Below are 20,949 nucleotides of genomic sequence, written 5' to 3'. Positions count from 1 at the left end.
ACTAATTCAATTAGCAGGGGCTAGCACAGGCCACTGTGCCAGCCGCCTGCCAGACGGCCTTTTTGGCTGCTCGAAACCTGCTCCAAAAGGTCTTTCTGGCTGCTCCGAGCCTGCTACAAAAGGCCATTTTTCCTGCTCCCAAAACTGCTCCCAAACCCATGTACCCTGTTCCACCCCTGTTTATGTGACAGAAGACTCGCCAAACACCTCTAAAGGAAACCTGGGTCAGCCCATTGAGCTACGAAAAGAATAATGATGGTAGCATTGCTTAGTGATAAAAAATGAATGCCTTGGATTAGGGAGCAAACTCGAATTGGAGGATTGAGCGCCACCATTGGCTGTGCCGTCGTCTCGTGGCAGGATAGGTGCACCACAGACGCCTGCTAGACGGGCGTTCGCCGTGGCAGACAGTATTATCCAGCAGGCTGAATTTTGCCGTATTGACTACTGGATCCATTTATTGATGCGAAAGAGGAAAAGGGCATGAAGCTTCTCTAGTGCAAGCATGTTGTCAACGCGTCTGAGCTATGCACGACGCACAGAATTGCACTGTCAAAGCCGTTGAGCAAACTTAAACCTCGTAAACAACGAGTATTATGCTGTGGCAATTCAGGTTTTTAACCATGTTTATTCATAGAACTTTGGCGCTGTTTACTTGTACACGCTAGTGCAACTGCTTGTAGCACGGGCCCGTCGGTCATTAAAAACTGGGCAAAAAGGAAGCATTAACGCATGCTGCTTCTCCTGCACTTGTGGACCAATCACACTTACTTCAGAAAAAAAAAGGACTTTCTTACTGTAGGAGGGTTTGTAACTGGGCTAGTTGGTTCATTGCATGAAGTTGAACAGCGCAGGGACGGGACTTTCTTACGTTTGCTGAAACTGGCTTAAAGCAAATTAACAGTTGAGATCAATGAGATCCTGAGGGAGAAAGACGTTTGCTGTGTTTACTACAAATGGAAGTAACCTTGAAAGAGGAGGGAACTGTATATGTTTCATGCTACTGTATCCGCCGCATGCACAGACTACTAAAATGCCATCAGCACGTATTTATTACCATTCCTGTGTTTGTTCAGGTGTGTGCACTAGAGCTGTGCTTGCTATTTGCTTAGCGTGTTGCCCATAGGCAAAACAAAGGGCGATCAGTGGACGCCAGACAGGTGGCAAGTTCTGTGATCGTACGCTCCTTTCTTCTATTGCATGCATAATTTTGAGCTGTGACTTCGTTGGACTTATTGCTGATCACCAAGTAGTTCTCATCAAATTAAAAACCTTGGTAGCCGTAGCGAGTGATGAAAAAACATGGCACGTTCAAAAAATCATTGCAATGCATCTATATTTAGAGCACAAAAAAAAAAAAAGCACATGAGGAAACAGTTTCAAAAAAATATAATACACACTCGTCAACGTGTAGGTCTTAATCTCTATTATAAAGTTTTTTGTGGCAGGGAGTGACAAAACGCCACAACGGCTAGAAAAGATCACCACGGTGTGCGAGAAAAGAAGGCGACATTAATATTCGTAGTCGCCAAAAAATGCTCTCTCATTCCCCCTGCTTGGAATGGCTGACCAGATTACTACAAGACACGAAAAGGATTACCTGATAAACAGCAAATACATGAAACAGACCGGCAGTCTATAGCCAGACCTATCCGAGGCGTTTTTCAGCAGGTCGGTAGGAAAATTGCAGGTGCATATGAAGGAGATCTTGGATCCGTCAATGGTTTACCGCCAACATAGTGAGCATTGAATATCCTTACTCTTCGCGTGGCTTAGAATTTGGTTCCATCAGAACAGTGTTAAAAAATTGTCCACGTATCTGCTCACTTCGTTACAAATGTTGTCTAAGGGCGATAGTCTGTCTCCCGCCCCTGCCATGTAAATCCATTCAGTTTTTACCCGCCGCGGTGGCTCAGTGGCTAAGGCGTGCTGCTGAGCATGAGGTCGCGGGTTCGATTCCCGGTCGCGGCGGCCGCTTTTCTGACAAAGGCGAAAAGCAAAAATGCCCGTGTGTACGAGATTTCGGCGCACGTTAAAGATCCCCTGCAGGTGGTCAAAATTAATCCGGAGCCCTCCGCTATGGCGCGCCTTATCGCCTGCGTTGCATCGGCGTGTTAAATCCTACCATCAATCAATCAGTTAAATCCATTCAAGTTTACCGCATTCCAGTGCTCCACGCTAAGCCCCTTCTTCTTGCACGCTCCGTGTGCTGTCTACAGGAATCTTTGGTTACTGTTGAACTTCATGGAATGCCACCAGGAGGGCTGGTGTCGCAGGCTACTTTTTTTTTTTTTTTTTTTCATTTTTTATTGCAAAAATCAAGCGGCCATGTATTTTTAATTTCAAGAACACTGCAAATATCACTTATGTATTGATTTTTCGTGTCAAATATGTGTAATATTTTCTTTTTGCTCAACAATGTTTGATGAGTATGAACATTGCCACTAGATTGGGAAGTTTAGAAATACTGTGCCTAAATAATTGTTTCGTTCAACAACTCTATTAACTTTGGCTGGGCGGCTGAATTGAGGGACAGACATACCTACAAACAAATTTTTGCGTTAAGTAGCCCAAGAAACACTATCGTCTTTAAAAAACTATTCATACTTGTCTTCTGCACACGGACATACCGTATTTACACGATTGTAGGTCGACCCTTTTTTTCAAATTTGACAATCCAATGTTGGGGGGTCGACTTAGAATCGAAGTCGAACCGTCTACCGCTAGTAGCGGCAAGAGAAACGAGAAATCGGGGGTGCTACGAGGTGGGGACAGCTTTGCACCCTCGTTCCCGTGGTTATGGTCTACAGTGTGAACCGCATGGGGCGTTTTCTGCTCGCGGAAATGTGCCGCGCTGACGCTGCCGCGAATTTCACCCGCATGCTGCGCGCTACGCGATCGGCGGCGGCAACATGGCGGCGCCACCAGCCGCGAAGAGGTGCGCGTAGCTCCAGCGACCGCTTTTAACCGCTCTTTAAGATATCACTGAAGGCACAAACGAAGACGTTTGTGCATGAAAGGAGCTGATAATGTGGTCCAAAACGGCGTTAGGGACAGCGCCAATCAAATATCCGCCACCGTGGTAAGCCTAAACATCGGCGGCGCCAGCCGGCTAAGGCAAGTCGTCAGGCTGCTCCCACTGCCGCGCTTGTCACGCGTCATACCGAGGTAGAACGGTAGAACTTCAAAGCAGCAGAAGCTGCCGCGCGCGCGGAAGCGTCGACGCTGGCGTGAGAAAGTTGCCCGCGCAATGCCGACGCGATGGTGGGAGGTTAGTAAATCGCGCGCGGCCGCTTCCATCAGTCGCCATGTTGTTTGTTTTGTTATCGCGTGGCTGTGGCCGCTGCCGCTTGCTTCGATGGTTGACATCTCACCGCGGGTGTGCTCTTCCCGGGTGTGCTCTTCCGGGTGCTTTTACAAAAGCTTTTCTTTTTTAACATCTACCACGCATACCGCGAGCGCACGGCTCTTGTGGGAGCATCGATCATTGATGGTAGGGTAGAAACGCCGTGTGGGTTGACGGTAGAGCTTCTCTTTGTGATACGATTTTCTAGGCGGCGCTTGCATTTTTTTTTTTTTTTGAGAGATGCAATTTTGTGGGGGTCGACCTACATTCGAGTCGACTTACAATCGTGTAAATACGGTACAACGAAATGTAAACAACCACGTCCTTCACATGACACTCGTGTATCCATTGTGTTCGCTGGTCATGAAGGGATGGCTGTGGTAAAACTCGAAAGGACTTCGTTTCCAGGGGATAATTAGAGGAAGCATTTACACGGTTCACATCATAACACTTTTTGTGTACGTCACAAAGTTGTCATCCCTCTGTAACTTCCCAAGTGTTCTCCGCTTGACTACCTGCCATGTAGTTCGGGAAGTACCCACGAGACAGTGCAACTGTCCTGTTGCACAGTCCCTATAGTATTTTGGACTACCATAGGACCTTGACCAATTCGCACAACAACAATAAAGCCGTTTGAAACTAGCTGTTGATGTAACTTTTCTTGCAAAGGGAGAGGAAGCTATGTCTGTGGCAAATATTACTCAAAAGGCTCAAGAGGCTCAAAAACTTGGGGAAGGTTTGGGAATATGTGCTTCTATCGGGAATAAAATAACAAATTTTATTGAAAGGGACCGAACGCTGCAATAAAGCTGGATCTAGTAACAGTGAGCTCTGTTGGTGAGACTTGGGGAGAATGTGTTCTACTGATATTGCACCCTTCTGCTCATTGACCACTTCCCCTTGTTTTTTCGTGTTCCCCAGAAGGCAGCTTCAGCAAGGTGGCACAAAACTTGGCGACACTTCTAATTTCCATGAATGTCTGTTTGTCTCCAATGCCATTACCGAGGCATCCATTTCTGCTAGTGAGGATGCGTGCACTTCAGCTTTACATTCACTTGTCAGAAAGACGAAGGCTGAACAGTGACCACACGACACAAAGAGCATCGGTCTTCTTTTTTGCACAAGTGAATGTGCAGCATGGAATACCAACTTGGGAGAGGGGTACGGTAGCTTCATGCTGCGCCGCGGTCCGCCAGTGCTGGCACAGCAACAAATGGGAAACGCTGCAAGTTTGGGGCCTGAATTAGGCTCGTGAAAGGGGCTATGAAGGCAAAATATAAGTTTGGTTCATTAGAAAGACTGTTTTGTCCCAATAACAATGATACAGTGGAACCCCGATGATACGACTTTCAAGGGACCGCGCGACTGTCTCATGACTGGGGTACGGGTAAATGCCGGCCTGGTAGACTGTCTCACACACCAGGTGGGCTAAGAACTTATTTTAACTACGATATTTAGCACATTCCCGTGTAATTTGCGAACTTTCAGCTAAAATCTCAAGTTCCTAGGAACAAGAAATGCCTATTCTGTGCCCCCCTTCCCTCTACGGTGTCTGCGCTAGCCTCCCAGCCCTGCACCTTCTGCGTGAGATCAGCTGGGAAGGCCGATGCGGCCGTGCAAATTGAGAGGGGAGAAGGCGAGGGTGTGAAACTGCCAAGGCCATGCGAAACAAACGAGAGGAAGAGCCGGCAACGGTAGAAGGGCGGGAAAGAAAGGAACGGAGTGATACCGCGGCTTTGAAAGGAAGTAGAGGGGGTAGAGAGCGTCGTGAAAGGACTAAACTTGGATCGAGCGGGTGAGGAAAGCGGTGCTTGATCATCACCGTGGGGTTGCATTGTATGTGTTTTTACGTTCGTCGGCTCAATGGGAGCTTCAAATTCACGGTCCAGCGGCGACTTGGACTTCGATTTCTCGTGGTTGATGCATTGGCGTTCTGCTTCCATGCGGGGCCACCAAAGGTTAACTCCCGCCCGCCAGTACCCGCCTGCTTGCTTGTGCAAGTGGTCTGGCCCTCCTGCATACCTTTGCACATGAAGCAGTGTCAAACGGGGGTTAAGAATAAACGAAGGTTGGGACGAGGCAGTGAAGCAGTGTACAAGATGGGAAAAATGCCGGTTTATCCCCGCCAGTGTCCATCGCATGAAGCAGCGGACTTTAATGCAGTGTTTCTGTGGGGAGTTTGCTGGGACTGCGGTGATCCACTGTAAGACCGGGGGACATATCATCGAGGTTCCACTGTATGAATTTTATCGCAAACTTCAAACAAAATAATGGAGATATTAAAGAAAACATGTGAAGCATTGGCCCTATCCACTTTCCAGCAACTTTTCTATGATGTCACAGAAGCTTGTTTGTGTGACAGGCAGCTGCCAAACTAACCCATCACTAAGACGTGACTGGACGATCATAGTGGGGCCTCTAGACCCGTTTGATCGCTTCACTTGAATGCTAATTGGCAGTTAACACCCTAAAAATTGTTTTTAGTGCTGGCCAATATGACAACACTCCTGCCCATAGACATCACTGCAGCACGAAATTTGAAAGTTTCTCAATACTTTTTGCGTGTTTCTGTTAAAAAAACATCTTTTGTGGCTGGAGTAGAGCTGAGTGAGGTATTGAAGCCTAGTTCTTTGAAATTATACAGAGTTGTATTTTGTCTTTAAGGCCCTTTTAAGAGCAGTGCAAAAGCAGTGAACTGTGCATTATGTAGACAGTTTTATGTTTAGAAATATGGGAAGAGTGGTGACAAGTGTGCTGAAAGTAAGAAGCACCCACTGGCCATGATTGAAGCCAAGACCCCCTCTGTCGACTCATTTTTGATGTCACCGGCCAGCAAGCCGCCTGCTGCCATCGAGATCAATGCTTGCCAGGGGCATCAAATTCTGCAGAACCTCCCAACTATGGCTGTAAAGCAAACAGGGAGAGTAGCTGCCAGAACTCACTGGGGCCAAGTGCTAAAAAAAAAACAAAAACAAACACTAGCAAGTTTGCAGGGCCGAATTTAGCGTATTTTTAACCTGTACAACCTAAGCAAGAATAAATAAAACGTTGAAAGCAACCATGAAATGGGGGAATGAAGACTGAGACAGCACAACTACATGTTGGGAACCAGTGTGCCATCATAATGGTAGTTGTTGCATTGACCGCAAGTGGTGATTTTTTTTTTTTTTTTTTTGTCACTTGTTACAGATAATTGAGGCTCTGAACTTTCATATAGTGGTCAAGTAATGGATTACACGAGTAAAATGTACTGTGCAGCGACAAATAAAACTTATCAATGTTCCTTAAGAAGGCACACTGGTCCCCCTCTCTCTCTCTCTCTCTCTCTCTCTCTCTCTATATATATATATATATATATATATATATATATATATATATATATATATATATATATATATATATATATATATATATATATATACATCCAGAGGCGAAATATCGGCTACGAGAAACGCCATAGCGGTGGGCTATGGATTCATTTCATTTACGAACTGGATTTATTCCATACATAAGTCACTTTGATGGATAAGACGCACCAACAAAAATTTCAGAAAAAAAAAATGCGACTTATACACCAGAAAATACGGTACTCCTGCTGACCAATTATAAATAATGCTAATTAAAAAATTATTCAAACTTTAAATGCAAAATTTGTTTCTCTTATTGCAAGGTTTAAACATTCAGCTTCATGCTGCAAAAGAAGTGATCTTTCTAGCTGCACTACATGCCGGGAAGTACCTCAAGAATTTCCTACTGCTACGATACTGCTTGTGGCAAAGAAGGGAAAAATTACGAAAAAATTCCTATTTTTTCGTCGAAATCAGGCCTGTACGGCTTTTAAAAGTGCCTAGTACTCCTCAAGTACAGGTTTTCTTTTTTTTTTTTTTTTTTTTTTTTCCATTCTAGTCGAAAAAGTGTGCAATCCAAGAGAAAAGTGGTACTTAAAAAATGATTTTTGGGCAATTTTTCGGTCTCAGACTCATGTGGCCCTGTACAAGTAAATCCACACCGTGGACCAAATCACTGCACTGAATTGCAGTCTGCACATCACATGAGAATACGTTACTAGTCTGTGTGGGCCGCTGTCGGACTGCGACCCTCATGGTTCAACAATTTGCAGAGGCTGTTCTCACTCTGGATTTGGTGGCAGGCCACAGTAGCAAGCAGTGCAGTCTGAAAACAGCTGCGTCGTGTGGGTGGGGCCTGATTACTTGTGCCAATACGAAGAAGCGCACCTGCTGTGGCGGTTTGAAAACGTTTCAAGTATCTGGCCTCTCCAGCCAGGAGGAAGCTTAGGCATACCTTCACAGCATATATCTAATCGCCGCTTTTACTAGCAGCTTAGATTACTCTCTCAAGCGCGATTTTAAACCGCATAATCTTTTTTCATCCACGTGCAACTTCTTTCTCGCCAAGAATTCTAGAATTCTGTCGAGTGGTCAAGAGCTATAGCTACGTTCGCCATATTGTCGTGTCGCCCTTGTGTGCGTGCCCATGGCTACATGAACACACCTGTCATGCAGGCTGCAAGGGGCTGATAAAGGACCATGTAGACAAAACACAAGTTTGGTTCATTTGAAAGATTGCCTCGTTAGAGTCATACTGGCACCACTTTTAACGTAAACTTCGCTCAAATAAGCTATATAATTAGGAAAAAAGAGAATGGCCATGCAACCCACTGGCTCATTTCCCGCAACAGAACTTATGATGTCATATGCCCGGCTGTGCGATTGGCTGAGGCCGGGGAAAGTAAATGCAAATTATACCCCTGCTACACTGGGGTCCAAATGTCATTTGAACCAAATGTCATTTGACTCAAATGGGTTGCTTCAAATGCCATTCAGAATCCGCCGTGCTACACTACAATTTCGATGGCATTTGAAAGCTTTCACAACTGTTCGCTTGGCTGTAGTGGCGCTGTTGTTTTCGTACACTAATACAACAATCAAACTTAGGAGCAGTCCGAGGCAGTAAAATGATATCAAATTAGAAGAGACACCAGTTTTGACTCTAAATATGGCTGTGTTGCGTTGTTTTTGTTGGTGTTTTTTGCAACTGACCCACTGGTTTTGAGAGTATGAAAATTAAATATGTTGATTTCATATTTTAAGTAAATAAACAGTGAACAAAGTTTCACAAACAATATTTTGTTTGTTTTACGTACGGAAGTATTATATTTTTTATTGCCGATCGAAGACGCTGCGTCCGAGAGTGCTGGAAATGGCATTTGAAATCTTAAATGTCTCTCGGTGCTCATTTGGCTCAAATGTCATTTGAGCCAAATGGCATTTAAAAACCTAGTGTAGCAGCACAACTTGGCATTTGAGCCAAATGACATTTGGTTCAAATGACATTTAGACCCCAGTGTAGCAGGGGTATTAGGCAGTGCTTATGCAGTTAGTGCGGCACTTTGCCAGCTGACACTGCCTAACACAGCCGTCGGACACGTTGAGCTTGTCTGAGCCGACACTGGCCAGCTATTGCTCGTGACCGCTCGAGAGAATTCTAGAACGCTTGGCGAAAACGAAGTTGCACGTGCATGAAAAACGATAATTCGGTTTAAAATTGCGCTTGAGAGAGTAATCTGTGCTGTTAGTTAAAGCGGCGATTAGATATATGCTGTGAAGGTAAGAGCTATTTGCGCTTATATTTAGGGCACATTCTTTTTATAGCAGTAAGAATTGTGGGGTGAACAATTAAAGGTACGAATGAACACGTAAACACCGAAGCAGTTAGTGCGGCACTTTGCCAGCTGACACTGCCTAACACAGCCGTCGGACGCGGACGCGTTGAGCTTGTCTGAGCCAACACTGACCAACTGACATAAGTGGCGCGGTCACTTACATGACCATGTTTGTCAAGTCATAGCTTACATTTTAGAAAACGATTAGTATGAACCCTAATAGAAATATGGCAGGTATAGAAGTCCGGCCAGAAGCAAAGTGTGAACACTTGGCGCTTCAGTGGTATTGTAGCGCCATCTATGAAAGTGGGCGATAAACAAGATGACCAAACGGGTGTCTGTGAGATGGGAGCAGCCCTGTTTACCAGGCTATCTTTCGTGTTAAGGCCCTGCTCTGGATGCGTCATTGTCGACGTCACGAAGACACAGGATTTAGCGGGAGAATTAAAATTTTGGCTGAAAATGTTTAATTTTTCAGGCAACAAAACAACATTTGCTGCCGGATAAGCGTTGAGGGCACTATAAAACGCTAAATCTTTTGAATAAAACAAACTTGTAATTTGTCTGCATGGCCCCTCTAAGGGCTGTACTATCGGCGTCAAATGAAACGCGAACACGACAATATGAACCAGAATGGGCAAAATTGAAAAATACTGTTTTTAGAGTTCATATAATGGCTTGCTATTGGTATGTTTAGAAATCATCTTTTACCAACTTTGTTTTTGTAACTAAGCCGCGCGTCATTTTGGCTTGCATGGAAAGAAATCGCGCTATTTGTGGGCTCAGGTTCATATTTTCGTGTTCGCGTTTCATTTGACGCCGATAGTACATCTGCTACTGGGGCCGACATGTTACGCTGCCATAAAATTTGTGGGTTCAGTCCTGGCAGAGGGGGAGCGGCTTGTTGACAAAAGTTAAATTCATCCCCTGCCCCCTCATTTCTTGAGGCTTTAAGGGAATGCCGAAACATTGTGGTGGCGATGCCCAGTGGCCAGCTGAGGTGGTGTTCTCTTTTAAGCCAGTCTGTGCAAGGTGGGAGTCATGAGCCTTGTGGTGTGCATGCACAGGCAGTTCTTAAACTTGCTCCCTCTGCATTAGCTGGAAGGGGTCAAAGTGATGTGCTGCCCTTCGCTCTAATGTCTCTTGCAGCTCGTGTTTGCTGTGGTGTGTTGGTTGTACTGCAGGGATGTCCTGTAGTCTTCAAGCATGTAGGGGGCAATTTCTTGTTCGCCTCCAGGCACTGGAAACTTTCTCTCATAGTTTGTTGCTAATGTTGGTTCCAGCTGGCAGAATGGTGGTGCACTGGCTTTACAACGGTGTTCATTGTCTTACAGAACTGTGCTCTGTACTGGGCTAGAGGAAATGCGCACCATTTTAGTAGCCACAATGGAAGTGCTATGTCGTCGTTGGGGGCACGGAAGCTTTCCCGTGTTTCGCATTATAATCACGAAATTTCTAAGTCTGTGTGGAGCTCTGCATGGAAGAAATTTTCGCTTGCTGTTTCGTGAGAACACTGGTGTTGGAATGTGTAGTGATGAAAGGCCTGGCCGAGAGGGGGTGCCTGCATGGGTGAATTGTCAGTTTTCCGCGTGTGTTCGTGCAACCAGTGGAACAGTTCGGGGGGGCTTTGGGGAAGCTGTTTCTTTCTCACAACTCTCTTCCTCTGCTCTTTGTTTGTCATTGCCAGGTGGTTACGAACGATATCTGTGATCCTCTTCCTTAACAAGCAGGACTTGCTAGCGGAAAAAATCAAGGCTGGCAAGTCTAGGTTAGAAGAGTATTTTCAAGAATTTGCACACTACCAAACTCCCTCGGATGGTGAGTGGTTTTCTTCGCCTCTCTCTTCCTGCCTCTTCTTCCCCATTAACCCTTGTTTCGTATTGAACTGTTCCCTCAGTTGTTGCATGCCATGTTGACAGTGCAGATATTGAATTGTGTAGAGGCGGGGAGACAGTTTCTTGTGCTCATTTGGCACTCGTTCAATTCAATAGTCAACAGTCTAAATGTGAGCTCTCTTAGAAAGATGTGTGGCACTGTGTATTTTCTCACAGGTTGTGGCTGTTTTATGTTAAAAGTGAGCAGCTGCTTTTGTCAACTTCAGCCTGTTTTGTGCACACATTGCAAAAGAAAGTTGCGTGAAGAGAAAACTTTTAAGACTTTTCTTGTAAGTTATGCTGCCAGTAAGCTGATGCACAAAGATCGGCTTAATCCTGAGGCAATAAAGTCGCAGTGGATAGCATACACTATGCTAGTGTTAGCAGGTACCGTGACCCAACTGCACATGCGTGAGCTCATTCTGTATGCTAACCCAGCGGTTTGCTAGCATGCTAGCATAGTACCGTGGTGGTGTCATGGCCGCCAGATGGGCTGGTCTGCACCGTTTGCCGTTTCAACGGCAGCACGCCAATTAGGGCGTCACTTAATGGGTGGAAAGGAAGGCAAGCAGCAGGCGCATTGCCTGGTAAAAAAAAAAAAAAATGGGATGATTGAACTTGAGGCGTACAAACAAAAATGCCCTAGGATGTATTAGAACTGACGACCTCCAAATCAGAAAGTGGGCATTTTTGTTGGACTGAAAAACACAGCATACGAAGCTAGCTAGACGATAGATATGTTTTTATTTGTTCAGTTTTCATTGTATTTTAAAATCCTCGCAGGGATACTGTTTGTTCCTCGCGCTTAGCTTTACATATGAGCCCCATCTTGCTAATGCTAAAAGCAATGTAGCCAGGCCACGTTCATTTGACCAAATAAAAGCTATCATACATGCCCAATTTTTGCCAATGCAAGCCATGGTAGCGACAAATGGAATGAGATGGCCACGAAAATGCAATTTTTTTGTGTAATGACTTTCGAGCAGAAATGGCTTGGTTGAATTAGTGTGAAAGCAGCCAATTGCTGGGAGAGAAAAGAAAATGCGATTTTTGGGGGGGGGGGCAACAAAAGAGGACTCGTGGGCATCATCTGATGATCCAGGCTCAAGAGCTAGCCTTTTTTATGTTTTTTTTAATCGCATTGCCACTAGATTAAAAAGATACTGAGGAATTGTTGTACCATGCTCTGCACAACTAGGACGTGTTTTTTATATCGCAAGTTCATACGAAAAAGTGGTAAACTTTGTTGCTGTGTTTGCAGTCTACAGCAGTTTGGGTCGTGCTCGTGTTCGATTGAGCTATCTAGATTGCACGGGGCTCACTCGTCGCAACCTCATTTTCTTCATACAATATCTGGTTCACAATCAACTTGAGTAGGCGCAAGCCAGGCGCACGTCCTTCAAACAATTTGAGGACCTGTGCTTCCAAGGGCTTTCAAAACGGCCGCTCACTGGCCAGTACATGCCACGCATGGAAGGCTCACGCTTAGCTGAAACGTTTTCCACCCTGACCGCTGGAAGAAATGGCATGCCCGGGCACACGTGCACAGTCGGTCGCGGTACCTGCTAACGCTAGCATAGCGTACACTAACCGCTATGCTAAAGCACTCTAATATATAATACAGAATGCACACGTGCCATATGTGATCTCATCAGGGAGAAGCATGAATTATTAGGTTCTGTGAGCCACGCTTAATGCAATTTTATTCCCGTGAAAAGACACTGAAAAATTTTTCATATCGACACTGAAAAGTCGGAAAACAACAGTATCAGGTTACTCTTCTGCAGCTTTGCTGAACATTAAGCTAGCCTGAGCTTACCAAAACTGCTTGGTGATTTTGCAGGATTACATTCATATGCATGTTAACTTCTGACCACCCTAACTGCCTGTCCCTAACCTGCATGAGCATCCAGTGGTGGTTCTGGTTCCTATGAAGATTTTATTAATCCTTTGCTGTTTAAGAGTCTGAAATCGCGTCAGTTACTGCAAGGCAACCTGTGTATGATTTTTGCAGTAGCCTGTACTTCCACTTTAGCCGTTGTGATCTGTTGTCATATGACATTTTGCTACTTAGTACGTTATCTGGTTAGTTGAGTGGCTGGTTGTGGACATTTTTCTTAGTCCCAACTACCCTTACCTTAATAAACCCGCACTTGTTCATGGCTGTTTAAGACTTCATGAGCGGTAACTTCCTCACCTTTAGAGCCACAGTGCTTACATGGCTTGTCAGCAGTCGTGGGTCTCAGTTACTCAGAATTTTCCTGGAGCCGTAAACTTATTTACTCTCTTTACAGTTGCCTGTTTGTTGGGTTTTCTTTTCTCAATAAAGCTGTTGCCTGCAATGAATCTAGGCAGGCCACACTCAATAATTAAGCACAGCAGTGACCACATTGTCTCAGTGCATAAGAAAAAAAAAAAGCACTGCTTGCTGCAGCTGCTACAGTAATTGACACTGCAAAGACAGGTTTCTGCGTCTCTTGCCCGTACAATACTAATTGTCCCTGGTTGGGATTTCCACGTACCAAAACTTGCCCACCTGCTGCCATGGCGGGGCATTGTGCTGCTATGCGTGCCAGGTGACCAGTTTGGTTTCCAACTGTAGAGTCTGTCTGTCTAAAGGAAAGGGGGCCAACTACGAATGCAACCTTCGAGGAGTCCGACTTAATCTGTAGCCCTTCAGTACAGGCTTGGCCATTGGTCTACTTAATGCATAGGCTGCAACAAAAGCATTCCCCCTCCCCTTGGTTGGTTTCAGTACATGCAGCGGTAGTTTTGTGGGCCGTGGGGCCAGCAATTTGAGATCGTGCTTATTTCTGCATTGTTGTGTGTGGTGGCTGGCTGTACATGTGTTGCGCTTCTTTTCCACCGCAGCATGTCAGGAAGGCACTGTTCTTTTGTTGAGCATCAGCAATTGCACCCTATGAACAGGCGTGCCTAACAGATCTGTGTGCTAGGAGCAGAATCTCAGTGTTGGGTGGGAAGCATTGCATTGTTCTAGATATAGTGGGACCGATGACCAGATCTGGCTGCTTACTGGAAAAGGGCTTTGTTGTACTGACCCCTGGGGCAGTAGTGAGAAATACTGAAGCTTCAGTATATGGTATGAACAGCTACTGTAGCTGCAAAACAAGTGGTGTTTGCACAGTGTTAGCATATCAGTCTAATACCTGTGACACACGGCAACGCTAGATCTCCTTTCAACTAAACCCCTTTTGCCACGTAGACATTTTGTGGAAAGGAGTGGCGCTCCTGGCACACAGCAACCCCCGATCTCCTTTATGTAGTTCCCGTAACTGACACACCATTAAAGTGGTGCTAGCAGTTCTGTGGAAAAAGCAAGCACAATAACAAAAATAAAGTGTGGCTAATAGGTCTTCTTCATTATTTTAGAGAGAAACCGTGCGTTTTATTGTTGTTTAGAAAAATAAATGGGTAATTTAACATATTTGTATTAAACAGCAACAATGGAGTGCTTTTTTAGCCTATGTTCTGTGCCTAATCTGGCAACAGTGGGCAGATGTTTATAAATACATTACGATTGGGCTTGTTTAGTGCAATTTAATTTCATTGCAGTTTAAAAAATTTATGAAAGTATTATGAATTCGCATTTGGTCCCACTAAGTTCTGAGAAGCTTATGATTTGCAAGTGCCTGCTTACAAGGCTGTGCCGCTAGCTGCTCCTTTTCATTCGGGAAAGGAGATAGGCGAACACCCCTTACGGGAAATGCCCGCTGCGGTGAAGGAGATTCTCCTTTGTCGTGTGTCATCGAGGCAAACGCCGTTTCGGTAGCAGTCCTTCTCTGCAAAGGCCTTTTAGGCGCCCGTGTGTCAGGGGTATTAATTTTTTACTGTAAATGTAACTTTTTTTCTTCCATCGATGTGTTTCACCTGACGTGCCCCTTGCTAGACATTGCCATGTAACTGATGTGCACACTCTGTAAAGGTTGCACTGTGTGCACATTGGTTCTAATTTCCTGAATAAAAATGATTTTTAGTCGGGGCTTGTATGTGTTGCGACTAGCTCGCCTCCTGCCCCTCTAATTGTTAAACTGTGCAATTTTGTTAACTCGCCCAGGTTACTGGCAGACGGCACAAAAGCAGCCGCCATTTTAAAATGTGGGCACAAATGGGAGGGATGAAACCTACAGGGTGTGTAACCCTTTCACTGCATTTTTTTTATTTATTTTTTAATGGCTGGTTCTCACTCCCTGCGGGTTTTTTTTTTTCCCATGTTTTTTTTTCCTTTCATGGAAATTTTATGGTAGTAATATACTACGAAGCTTTGCAGGGTACATAAACCATTTATTTAGGATTATCTTATCCAATAAAAAGTTTACCGAATGCACACAAAGTACTATTCAACTAATTAACAAAATAATTACCTGATAATTAGTATGTCCATGTGTTTGGAAAACTTTGTTTTGTGATATTCTTCAAAACAACGCACCACACAAACCAGCCACCGACAGCTCAAACGCAGATAGCGGCATTCCCTTTGGAGCTTTGGTCGCATCTGACTCGCCACAGCTGTGCTGCTGAGATGAGATGAAGAAGCACGCATGAAGAAACATGCTTCATCTGTTGTCTAAAATTTACCCGACAAGTTCTATGCATTTGTGACCCCTCAAAAGTTCTATGCATTGTGACGCCCGCAATATTTTCTGTTGCACAATTTTTGGGGGAAATGGCAGGGAGTGCGTTGAAGAGGCCACACAGGTATACTCGGGAATGGCAGGGGCTGTGCAGTGAAAGGGTTAAAGGCAGTGAAAAAATCAATGTTGCCAGCCTGTACCGCACTTTTTCTTTCTACCATTTACCTTCTGCTACTGGGTAAGGAACGCAGGAAGAGTTACGTCCCTCCTGTCTTCCAAATTCTACCATGGTTGTCTAGCATGGTAGCTATGCATCTGGTGAGAGCCCAACAAGTTGCATGATCCAAAATGGGCAGATTTCTGTTTTTTTATATTTGTAAGAATAATTTTGTTTTTAAAACAGTGGCACATTGTAAATGAACAAATGAGGGACTGTTAGGAGATACCTTGATTTATATGATGCATTCACTGTTGCCGTAAAAACATTACACTGCTGCACTTGGCACTACTGACCCTTTAAGCGAAGGCAGCGGATTTGTTTTTTGTGCAGGTGGCAGTAGGCGGGTAAATGTGCTTGTTTTGCTTGCTTGCTTTTCTGACACCTGTCAAGTGCATAGCAGCTGGGTGCTGGTTTTGCCTGCTTGCATTTCTTAGACAGTGCTTCTTTTTCTCTCTCTCTCTCTCCTTCCCTTTCCTGCCCGCTTCTTCTCTTTCTTTGGCGTGCCTCACCAAGAACCACGGTTAAATCCATTTCAACCTGGAACTCCACACAGTGAGCAGAAAGAAGCCTTCTTGCCTTTTCCCGTGTGATTTTAAGGGCGATTTCTGATAACACCGAACAAAACGTGGCTGGTCAACCTCTCCAATTTGTTTGAAATTTCTTTTATCATTCCCTGATTATTCTAGTGTGGAGATTCAGCACTATTTTCCCAGGAAAAATTTTTCTGTAACCGTAAAAAATTTTGGAACACGACAAGGTGGACCCCCAATGCTACATGCCCGTGTGCCTCAGCCAACTTTAGCAATGTCTAGGTACGAAAATATTTGAGGAGCAATTCGCAAATTTTATGCCCTATTTATGCCTGGTGTACATTTATCTAAAAAAGTTTTGCTGCTGTCAAAAATATATATTTTTTTTTCACAATAAAATGCCAAATTCGGCTCAGTGTGCAACTTTGTTCAAACTTTAAACCTAGATCACAATTTTGAAGAAAATGCTGAAAGATGCAAATTTCAGGAGCTAATATAAAAAAACACATCTCTGATTTTCCTCAGATTCTCCCCAGATGTAGGCATTTACATGTACTTTCATTATCAAAAACTTGTTGCATATTTTGTTCCTGGAGCGTGCACAGCGTGAGAAATGCGCCCTGTCCGCGCAGCTCTCTACGACGTACCGTAATGATAGCGACTTCCCTCAGATTTGTATAAATTATGTATGTTTTCATAAAAGACAAATTATTCTTTTAAGGTTACAATAAGTGAGAAAGTAACAAAAAAAAGTGGCAGTTTTAATGTCCCCGTTGGCACCATAACAGCCAATCTGCGCCCAATTTAAAGTCTATGGAAAGGGAGGGGGGGAGGGGAGAAACGACAAAACTCTTAGATTCAACTGGATATTTAAAAACCCTTTCATTTTTTGTGAAACTCTCCCAAGATATTGAGTGCTAAATTCACTTTGGTTAGAAGTAGAAACACATTGAATCAAAACGATACTGGAGTGTAATGTACAGCGCGCCCCATTCCTATAAAGGCAGCACCGTAGGAACGTACTCTGGAAATGCGCGCAGACGTTAACAAAAGGGAACGATGTTCTTCAGGTTCAGTTTTTAGAGCTTCCTTTAGACTTCTTAAAGCACTGGCACTCTTCCTTTTGTTATGCTATTTTTTCTTACTGAGCTAATCCATATCGCCAACACACTGGATCCGTGCACACCGCAATTTCAAATGTGCTGTGCTAAAAGTTTGCAGGAAAAACAAATTTTTATTATCGCGGAAGAACGAACCGCGTGATGCTCGCCTGTTTTGCATTCGCATCTGGTCCCAGAAAAGCGTTCTCAAGCTGCCCAATGCATCGCATCAATTGTTGGTCACCACCGCTGCATTCTACCTGTTTGCGAAACAGGCGCAGTGTCTTTGTTCTTTCTGTCGTAGGCACCTCTTGGGGCTCCTTTTCATCACCATGATCAGCTGCATCCTCCACAGCTCTCACAATGATGTAGGTGTCGGACAGCATTTGGGTAATAGGAACATCAGCCTCGTAGAGCGTAACTTTGCCGTTCACGATCTCGTTCAGCGTGCAGTGGGAACTAAGCGTTCGAACGGAGACCTTATCAGCTGTCTATAGTGGTCTTTGTGTTGTGTCTTTTCTGTCAGCATTTCGATATATCCGCAGGCCCCAGAAAAAAACGTTTCGTGATAAAGGGGGCCTATGGGAGGTAAATGCATGGCAAAAAAAAATTTTTGACTTGAAGGGACACTGAAGTCAAAACTGAAGTTGGTCTATATAGATAGACTGGCGTCCTCAGAAAACAAATATACCAGTCTCTGGGGCAGTACCTTTTTAATAGTCTCGTAAATAATCAAAACATGAATCTATCAGTCACCCAGCAGAGATGACGTAAACGGCGACTGAGTGGATGTGCCAAGAGTCACGTGAGAAACAGAACGAGAAGCGCGCACACAAGCTTTCAAAGAAATGCATAAAATCTTTCTTTGCACTTTAACTTTCATAAGTAATAAACGATTGTAAATGCACAGGTATAATTCAAGCCATGCCAACATTTTCAAGCTTCCAAGCCATGGCGCCGGTGGCGGTTGCGATCATTGTTGCAGGTTCGGCATAAGTCACATGCCTGTTACCTCCAACTGTGCGTATACCAAGGTTGCGCTGTGTAAGCACATCTGTCGAGCCGTGATCATGAGTATCTTTTTTCAGTTTTCGGATGAAAGTGCACGCGTGCCTGCGTAGTAATAGCACACGTACTGCCATTCAGGTGCTCGTACACCGGAGTACCTAGGCTCGTTTTCACACTAGGCATTGGGCACGGTTACAAGTGTAACTAACAGATAGCGCCACGCATCAAGCCGAGTGCATCGAAGTGAGTAAAACCAGAATATTCATAACGAGACTGTAAAACGTAGAGCGCCTTTGACGTCGTTCTTGCTGCGGTTGTGCTGTCCTCTAGACGTTTTGTGGGTAAAGTAAAAGGCCGCGCGGCACATTCCCATTGTTTAACCACCATCGCACGTCCCATGCAAGGTTGACGCACACAGAGCGGCAGCCTGCGGATGTATAGGCCGGGCAAGTTGCTTTGTCGTACGCACCGAGTGCGCGACTAGCGGCTCCTGCGGGCGCGATGATTCGCTTGGTAGGTTTTAGTTTTCCTGCTGACCAAAGCGCTGTCCCGCTCGCTTCCGGCCTCCGTTTACGTCACGCCAAATGTCATGAAATGGTGCAGGGGATGAAATGCGTTTCTCAGTTGGTAATTTCTCAGTAATTAAAGGGACAGACAACCGATTTTTGTCGCATATATATTCTCTAGCTCATATGAAAGCCAGCGTTTTATATAGCCCGATAACCACAAGCAATTTCTGAACAAATTGGCGGAAATAATTTTAATTTGGCAGCAAACTTCCTGAAATCGGAAGGGTGGCAGTTCGTAGTGTCAAAACTTGACACTACAATGTGTCCCTGTCACGTGACCTGCAAACCTAGCAGCTACTGTAACTGCTGAAACGTTTATTTACGCATTGAAAATCTTTTAACACAAGTATTTGTACAAGGTTAAATTGTATATGTATTTCTAAACATTATTTTGAAATTTTTAAAGACACGCCGCCCGCCGTCGCTGGTTGGCTCTCAGTGTGGCTAGAATCAACCCATGCCCAGAATCAACGGCAGCGTTCAGTAAACAGACCCAGTGAAGGAGCTTTGACGATTCTGCCTGAGTCGGGGGCGTTTGTTCTGCCAAAATATTTGATTTCAGTTTCCAAATACACCAACGGCAGCTTAAAAAAAAAAATGTTGTGCCCGGAGAGAATCGAACTTCCCACCTCCACTACGTGAAGCCAGATTGTACCTGTCGTCTATCCCAACAGATGGCGCATTCGTGCAAAATAGACCGTTGCATTAAAAAAACTCATAGAGGAACAGGAAAGCCTGTGATTCTAATTTTTTTCTAGCTGGGGACAAGTTTTAAAATATCATTTTCATTTTGCAAACAGACAAAAGTATGTTGCCGAGCTACTCTATGTCATGGTTGCCAGCATTAGTTTTAGGAGGGACACATACGGCCCGTAGATCTAAAAATCAGCAAAACCGTTTCTCGTCAAGGTGCTTTAAAGGGACCCTGCAACACTCTTTGAGCAGTGCAAGTAAACCTGCGCAATGTTTAGATTACACTGCCAGGAATACCCGAGCCAAATATTACACGTGCACGTGAAGCGGTGAGCGCAGAAATCGCTGTGAAAGACGCGGAAAAACCAACCGCGCTCTCTTCAGTTCTCCTCATTATGCACCCCTGGCATGGCCTAAGCGACGTCACTGAGGCCATGGCTGTCCGATCGGCTATCACTGGTCAACTTCGCGGCTAATTTCTCCCATTTCCACTGTCGTCAGCGCTGCGTACGAGCCTCATCTATGCTTGAACCTGTAGGCACAGTTTTGCCGTTTCTTTTGTGTTTTGAGTGCGTGCATAGTTTGAGTGATGAGCTCAATACTTCCCTTTCAACGGGACCACTAGACTAAAACGTTTATTGCTTCAGAAACGGCCTACCCGCCCGAGCGCACGCTTGCGAGCAGGTACCCATGCCTGCTTTTTTGTGGCACCGGACCGGAAATAGGCCCCTCCACGTTGCGGAGAAAAGGAGAAAACTCCCCGGCCTGTGATATATCGACGGCCGCCAAAGAGAACGCCGCGAGCCACCCCCCTCTCCGGGAGAGAGCGCGCAGCTTTTGTCGCGTTTGCCGCGGTTGAGTTGAGAGGGAACGATTATGCGCGATTTCTCATTGCGCGTAGTTTCGGTGATAGTGAACGGATTTTCATAATTCTTGCGGGAGGATATTGCTGGGACAATAGTAGACTTTACTCCAAAATACATTTCTAGTACTCGATGGTAAGTGTTGCAGGGTCCCTTTAAGTGATGCCCTTTCATTTGGCATAGAGAATATATACTCGACAAAAATCGGTTGTCTGTCCCTTTAAAGCATCTTTCGCCCACGAATAAACGCTGAGGGCCACAGGGCAGTTGAACTTCGTCTGAGCCCAACTTGCTAGTTGCCTTTAGTGTCCCTTTAACCGACATTTCGAGATATCTGAGTTTGAATCAATGAGGGATTACTGTACATGTAAAGGCTCACATCTAAAAAGAGATTGAGAAAATTCTTTTTTTTTTTTTACGCTTTTGCAATTTGTGTGTTTCAGTTCTTTTCTTCAAAGTTGCGTGCCCGTT

General features: G+C 44.8%; 1 protein-coding gene across 2 annotated transcripts in view; it reads left to right on the top strand.

The window, feature by feature from the left end:
- The window catches only part of Galphas (G protein alpha s subunit), a 58,188-nt gene that overhangs the window by 19,246 nt on the left and 17,993 nt on the right, over positions 1–20,949 (top strand). The window contains exons 9-10 of one of the 2 annotated variants that reach the window (XM_077686822.1): positions 10,717–10,847; positions 16,229–16,267. In XM_077686822.1, coding sequence (XP_077542948.1) covers positions 10,717–10,847; positions 16,229–16,267 — 170 coding nt within the window. The remainder of the gene's footprint in view (positions 1–10,716; positions 10,848–16,228; positions 16,268–20,949) is intronic. The other variant, XM_077686823.1, reaches the window with a different exon arrangement.

The sequence above is a fragment of the Haemaphysalis longicornis genome, unplaced genomic scaffold (assembly GCF_048455015.1).
Source record: "Haemaphysalis longicornis isolate Haplotype H1 unplaced genomic scaffold, Haemaphysalis longicornis Haplotype H1 scaffold_1, whole genome shotgun sequence".
Taxonomy (NCBI): Eukaryota; Metazoa; Arthropoda; class Arachnida; order Ixodida; family Ixodidae; genus Haemaphysalis; species Haemaphysalis longicornis.
This window is presented reverse-complemented; position numbering and strand designations above follow the sequence as displayed.